Source organism: Pongo abelii, chromosome 13 (genome assembly GCF_028885655.2).
Source record: "Pongo abelii isolate AG06213 chromosome 13, NHGRI_mPonAbe1-v2.0_pri, whole genome shotgun sequence".
In the NCBI taxonomy this organism is placed as follows: domain Eukaryota; kingdom Metazoa; phylum Chordata; class Mammalia; order Primates; family Hominidae; genus Pongo; species Pongo abelii.
Window position 1 is genome coordinate 37810451 of NC_071998.2, and position 7473 is coordinate 37817923.

The 7473-nt window shown below is 36.3% G+C and overlaps 1 protein-coding gene across 3 annotated transcripts in view; it reads left to right on the forward strand.

The window, feature by feature from the left end:
• MLLT3 (MLLT3 super elongation complex subunit) overlaps positions 1–6182 on the forward strand; it is a 276072-nt gene extending 269890 nt beyond the window's left edge. For 2 of the 3 annotated variants that reach the window (XM_024252692.3, XM_054519812.2), the window contains exon 11: positions 4592–6182. In XM_024252692.3, coding sequence (XP_024108460.1) covers positions 4592–4723 — 132 coding nt within the window. In that variant the 3' untranslated portion in view covers positions 4724–6182. Of the gene's footprint in view, positions 1–3363; positions 3390–4591 lie in introns of all 3 variants that reach the window. The other variant, XM_054519811.2, reaches the window with a different exon arrangement.
• Positions 6183–7473: the final 1291 nt, after the last annotated feature.

Consider the following 7473-nt stretch of genomic DNA (forward strand, 5'->3'; position numbering starts at 1 on the left):
CACTTTTTCAAAGGGTATAAATACAGTAGAGTAGACACAGTCAAACCAAGAGAAGTGATTACCTAGGACTGATGAATAATTTGATTCCTCTTTAAACCACATGTTCCACATTTATTTGGAAAGTGAGATTGAATGTATCTAACCTCCCCAGCAATTCAGCTCTAAGCCTGGATTTGCATCCACGTCTGGGGGAAGAAAACTCTGTGGGAAACCAGGTTTCCTTAGAGGGTAGTTTAGCAGTTTAGAAGCCAGCCATCATTCTTTTCGAATTGTCTGCAGGGAATGGGGAATCTGTGGTGTATTAGAATATTCCTTCTAAGAACCCAGAGAACCCTCCCTGAGAAGTGTTCTGATGAAAATGATGTTCTCCATCCTGGGAAATTACTTGTCACATCTCAGCAACCCTTGTAGATTGGAGCCTGATGGCCTACCCCTTAACCAAGTGTAGAGCACACATTTTTATGTGGTGGTTGTCCACGCTTTCCAGACCATAGTAGAGGCCATTCTATGGGAAGACCTATGTTATCCCAGACCTGGCTCTACTCCATAGGGAAGCAGTTAAAGTAAAGCCTGTTCATTACTCCCCACACAGCGAAGAGGCTGCTTCACATGGAAAGAACCCTGGTTTTTGAAACTATAATCAGACTAAAATCAATGCATTTACCTTTGTATAATTAAAAATTGGGGAAGGGAGCCACAGATCTGACAAGTGAACCTTACCCTGTTTAAAACAAAATGAGACATCCAACAGCCTGCGTAGTACCGCTTGAAAGGCTGATGTGGCAGGAAATAATCCATCATGAATGTTTTCACAACAACCATCATCTGAAGAATGAGTTAAGCAGTTTACACACTCTTCCTTTTCCACTACCCATATGTACTCGGTTGCCTGTTTTTCTTATCTGCAGTCACTCTATCTACTATTATTATTATTTTGGACAGACATTAATTATAGCACTATGATGCAGAGTAATGACATCAAGGTCAAGCCACACTGCATCAGCAAAGAGGGTATTCCTGTAGGAAGGCAGAGTGTTCTTCAGGCACTCATGGGATGTGTTCAGGCTTTGTGGCATGTGTCAATGGAATAAAGCATGTTAATGTTGTTTCTGATGTTCTAACTATCAGGATTCCTGGAAAGCAGTGCACACTTATTTTTCTTTATGGAGCCCTTACTTAAACGAGGATGTGGGCACATGCTCTAATAATTCAGATCATTAATGCCGTTCCCTTTGGCAAATAATTCCCAACTCCCCAGCTGCTGCCACTGCTACTACATTAAGGCTGTTTCTCTGCATCTACCTTGATGTATTCTTGTGGGCTCTCATAAAAATGTGGGGCTCAGTTAGATTTATCAGATCCCCTTTATATTGTTGTGCATGTGTGGCTGCAGGCCGGGCACAACATGGTGATAGAGGAGGTAGGGGGTGGTGATGGAAGTACTGGAGATCTGCAAGATAGCACAATGCATGAGAAATGCCCGGGCTAAAGTTTCTAGTGGGTAAAAGTGTTTATATGCTTTAAAATTAAGTGGCTTTTTTTCTAGAAGGGATTTTTTATTGCCCAGTTTTCTATTTGTTGTTAAATAATTAGGGAACAACTATATTGGGTCGTGGAAAACTGTTTTCTTAAAAGAATGAGTTACAATTTTTTTTTTAATTCAAGCCGGCCTTTCTGAGTTTTAGTTTCTGCATTTTCTTGCCTCATTTATTTTAGTGCTAATGAAATGGCTAACACTCGTTGGGGGCGAGAGGAAAAAGCATCAGGTCTATAATTCATGTGCAGTTTAGTTACCTCCCAGATAATTAAGGATCAGTTTATAAGGTAATCATAATCATGCTATCCTGACTTAGGTAGCAATTTACCATTTATAAGAAGCTTTATTTATGATATCTTATTTGATCATCTGCCCAAACTTGTACAAGTAGAACAGGTAGCATTACTCCCATTTTCCAGAAGAGGAAACTGAGGCTCAAAGGTTATGATGTTCTGTCTAATACCATTGAAAAAGTGAGCAGAGTCAGAACTTGATATGCCAAATCCAGAACTCTATTCTGAATGCTTTGTCAATTACCTACTGGGCAGCTGGCTGAGGAAAGGAGTCAAATTCTAGTCAGCTTGTTATTTGCCTCCATTGTATAAATTTGAAATTATAATAGCTCTAAAGAGACTACTTGTTTCCATCCTGAAATTTACGCATTTTCACTAGATTCATAGTATTTTTGCACAAAATGGCAAAAAAATTATTCCAGAAAATACATAGTTCAATTGATGTTAATTACATAGTAAGTATATGATTGACATGAAAAGCCTCTGTGGGCATAGTTGTGTGTTTGTGTTTCTGTATGTATGTGGATATGTGTGGATGACTTGTTGAAAGTTCTGTTACTAATAACTAATAAAACAAATGCGTGTCCATTTTAGATCTTTTAGTGTTAATAAGATCTTGTTGGATACATTTTTACATAAATGTAGCACTTTAACCATAATTGGGTACACCTCTTCTAAGTATTTCTTGATGCTTGTAACAGAACCTTGAGTCTAGTGGTTCAAACAAGTGAGGTTTTCTTCCGACTCCCTCCCCACCTATAACAGTAAACCTGGAGGTAAGTATTCCATGGTCAAGGTAGTTGCTTAAAAGATGCCACTGATGACACAGGCTCCTTGTCTTTCTTTTCTTCCATCTTTCATATGCTGTATTCGTCTTCTTAATGGGAAGACAGCTGCTGCACTTCCAAGCACTGCATTCCCATTGCACACAGGAAGAAGGAAAGAAGGCAAAGGATGCATACCCATTGTCCATACCCTTTTCAGAAATATTCCTGAAAACAGTGAGTTCTGACAAATAAATTGTAAATAGCAGCATCTGACAAGTGCTGCAAGTAGGTCTGGAGAGGCAAGCGTTGTAGTTGGGCAGCTCTCAGAAAATCGGCCTTCCATTAATAAAAAAAAATTAAAAAAGGAATAAATCGATATTTGCAGCATCTGTCATTGCTTCCACTATGAGAGTAGCTTGTTTTAATATTAAGGCTGTAGTTATATCCGTAAAAAATAGTTCCAGAGATTGGGTAAGACAATAACAGCTCAATCTGGAGCTGAGCAGTTAACTGGATTGAGAGTTAATATGTCATGCTTCTGTGAAAGTCAAATAATATGTCAGGAATGGGGAGCACATTTTCTATTAAGAGCCACTGACCTATAGGGAGTAGTTCACAAATTTACTGTATTTTTTAAAAGAAAGCTAATTGTAAGAAGAGAAGGTTAAAAGTTTCAGTTCTGCTGTTACTCAACGTGGCATTAGGTAATCTAAAACTTCATGAAATAAATGATAGGCTCAATAATTAAAATTAGTCTCTTTTTTAGGATTATTGACCTAAGGAGAATCAGAGGTAAGTGACAGAAAGAGAATAACAGACAACTCAAATCAGGTGGAAGTTTGCCAGCTGTTTACTCTGTGCAAATTTTTTTTTATTGCCCTGATACTAACTTTGCTCCCTCCCCCAAAAAACGTTATCCCCAACATACTGCCCAGATACAGCATCCATGTCCAATAAAATTATTAGTAGAATAGGAATGGTAAGATACTTTACATGGTAAAAGAATCTCTCAAACCAATCATCAACTTCATTCTTAATGTTGAGACTTCAGAAGTGTTCTCCTGAAAGCCAGGGCAAGAGTAACAGTAACCGTCACCTCTGTCATTTAACATTTTTCTGAAAGCTGGAGCCAATACAAGAAGAAATGAGGTATAACTTTTCCAAATGACAAGACAAAGGCATCCTTTCTTTTTCTAGATAATATTTCTATTTAATTGAATACCTTAAATATTTAAAATCTCCCCAAAATATTCAGGGGAATCAAGTGAACACAACTGAAAGTAATAAATATGTTTTTATTTTTATGTTAAAGTATAACAAAGCATTCAGGTAGATGCATTTTCACCAAGTGACAACATCTTATGTAACCAGCACCCAAGTCAAACAACAAAACAGTTCCAGTACTCTAGAAGGCTCCCTTGAGCCCCCTCTGGTCACTACCTGTTAAGGGGGTGGGATTATAGACAGTTTCTTTCTTTTCTTTTCTTTTTTTTTTGAGTTCCTGTATTTTCCAAATTATTAACAATTATATAATGATAAAGGAAAATGATTTTATATAGGGGTGTGTGTGTGTATGTGTTTGTACTTAAGTAAAAGTAGTTTTGTTATTTCTCGGCTGGATTTTTCTTATGTCTATTAAGTATAACCACTGTCTATTGAGTCAGTAACTAATTTTTAAAGGGGTCTTGAAATGTTATCTCCCCCTAACTGCTCACTCACAGTTAAATATTCTGTTCATGACTTGAAAGCAGGAATCAGTTTAAAGGGTATGAAAATCAAGACAGGTTCTCACTGGGAATTTCTAAGGCTTAATATACCTTTGACTTATCAAGCTGACTGAGACAGTTTAATGCTATTCATGGTATGGGACCTTGTTGCTATAAATACGAATATTTATCACTTGATTCCATATTTGATCGCCCCTCCATTACTCTCTCTATGCCTTTTGATGTTTGCTGCGTATTGCCCAAACTTTCTCTTCTTCACTCCTCTAGATCGTGAACCTTATAGAAGAAACTGGACACTTTCATATCACAAACACAACATTTGATTTTGATCTTTGCTCGCTGGACAAAACCACAGTCCGCAAACTACAGAGTTACCTGGAAACATCTGGAACATCCTGAGGATATGAAAACTGGATGCATCAAGAACAATTGTATTTTTTTTTTGTTTTTTTTTTTTGGTTGTGATTTTTTGTTGTTGTTGTTTATATGAAAACACTCAAAATGATGCAACCAAAAGGGAAAAAATAAAAATCAAACAACCTTCAGCTTTATTTTTCTTTAAAGCCAGTCATCATCTCTTGATAAAGGAGAGGTTAAAGCAAACCAGCCTCAGCGGACCACTCTTCTCTCCAAGGAAATCCCCGGGAAGAGTTAGCCTGGATAGCCTTGAAAACAAACAAATCAAACACAACACAAGAAAACTCAAAGAATGTGTATGGTATCATGTATCTCTCTGTGGTGGTTCATTCCACAGGACGAATGCATATTCAACACACTGCCTTATTACATAACTGATCTATTTATTATCGCATACAGATATTCTAAGTCGTTGAGGGAATGACACCATCAGACATTATAAGTACTTGGTCCCGTGGATGCTCTTTCAATGCAGCACCCTTGCCATCCCAAGCCCAGTGACCTTACTCGTATACCGTGCCACTTTCCACCAACTTTTTCCAAGTCCTTTAACTCGTTGCAGTCTGTATTTTCCACCTTTTGTTTTTCCAGTTCCAGGACACAGATTATCAACTGGGGGGACCAAATAGCCACCTTGATTTTCTTCTTTGTGGTCTTTTTCCTGAAAGTTGGGGCCCAGTCCTTGGCTGTATCCATGTAATGATCTTGGACCATGGTAGAAAATGCACCAAATAGGATCATATGAATTGCTGTCTAGCCTTAGTCAATAAACTCGTAGGACTTTTAAACAAAAGTGTACCTGTAAATGTCCTGAATCCAGCATTGTTGAGCTGTCATCAACATTCTTGTGTCTGTTTTACTGTTATAATATTAGGTGAATATGGAAGTAAAGGCATTCCACAGGATCATCATTTAAAAAAAAAAAGAATTCTGGTCCTGTTTTCTAAAAAAAAAACTGTTGTAGAAATTCTTAATTTGGATCTATTTATTAGTAAGAGTTTCAGCTTTCTTCTGCTGCCAGTGTGTTACTCATCTTTATCCTAAAAATCTGGAATCAGAGATTTTTGTTTGTTCACATGTGATTCTCTTAGACACTTTTATATTTGAAAAAATTAAAATCTTTCTTTGTGGGAAAATTCTTGGTTATTCTGCCATAACAGATTATGTATTAACTTGTAGATTCAGTGGTTCAATACCTGTTTAGTCGCTTGCTAATATTTCCAGAAGGATTTCTTGTATTGGTGAAAGACGGTTGGGGACGGGGGGATTTTTTTGTTCTTGTTGTACCCTTGTTTTGAAACTAGAAATCTGTCCTGTGGCATGCAAAAGAAAGCAAATTATTTTTAAAAGAAAAAAACCAGTACCCTTGTTTTGAAACTAGAAATCTGTCCTGTGGCATGCAAAAGAAAGCAAATTATTTTTAAAAGAAAAAAACCAAAGTACTTTTGGTGTCATTATTCCATCTTCTCCATAAGTGGAGAAATGAAAAGTAAGAACAGCTCATCTTCAAAGTTTTTACTAGAAATACAACCGAAATGAAGAGAAATGAAGAAATACTTCTGGATCCAAAGGTTCGTCACTGGATCAGCCTTAAGAAAGTCTCTATGTGTGCTAATAGACCAGTATCTCCCTTGTTTGTTCCCATGCCAGATGCTGTCTTTTCATACAGAGATTAACTAGTGTCTGTACAGAAAATGGTCTTTCCAGACCCATTCTTTTGGGCAGTTATATAAATGCAGATTGATAATGGAGTTATTTCTGCATTTTAAAAAGGGGATTTTTTACACTGTTTCTTTCTATCCAAAGAAACTATTTTTCCTTTAAAAAATTATAATACAGCCATGCTCCTTGTAAATTATTTCTCTGAAGCGTCCTCCCAGAGGACAAGTGTACTTTCTCAATAATGTTATGATTCTTAATGATGATTGGCATGATCCGTACTTGAAGCATTTGTTGTATTGTCCACTTCTCGATGTGCAGAGAAACTTTGAGTCATTTTGGACATTAGATGATTGATCAATTGTGTGGTTTCAGTTGCGTTTTGTTTTTAACTTTATAGCTGGAAGGGGAGGGTAATGTTTATATGGAAATGTTGCAAATTTTTAAAATATTTTAAAATTTCCAACTGCTAACTCACATATTCTGATCAAGCCAGAAGTTTATGTGGTTTAATATATCTGTGTAGTTTAACTAGAAACGTATATATGTAGTTTAGGCCATTTTTATTTCTGTAACTAAATTATGGGGCAAAAAATATGATTTGCCAATGTAAAATTTTTTTCCCTTAAGTTACTAACCAAGAAACTAGGTAAGATAAGAAATGACGAAACAAAAATAATGATAAGAAGGGCAGCTATTATATGATAAACTTTAGACTTGAAAATTAGGTAATAAAGTTAATTTCTTCACAGTATCCTAAAATGTAAGTTTGTAAATTGATAAAATTCAGAAAAACTTATCCATCTTCTACTCATCAAGATAGCAAAATAAGTTTTTCACAAAATTAAGAGTGAGAGTTACGTTATTTTTTTTGAAGTGGTAATCTTGCTCTTATCTAATTTTTAAATACAGAAATAAAAAGATCCCTTTGAATTAATTTCAGGTAGTTATAACCTCTCTTAAAATAACCCCTTCAGTTCTGTCACACTTATATACACCCAACTTTGAAGCCTATTAAGAATATCTTTGACATGTGAGTACGCTAACAGTGGCTCTGGTTTCTTAAGCACAAA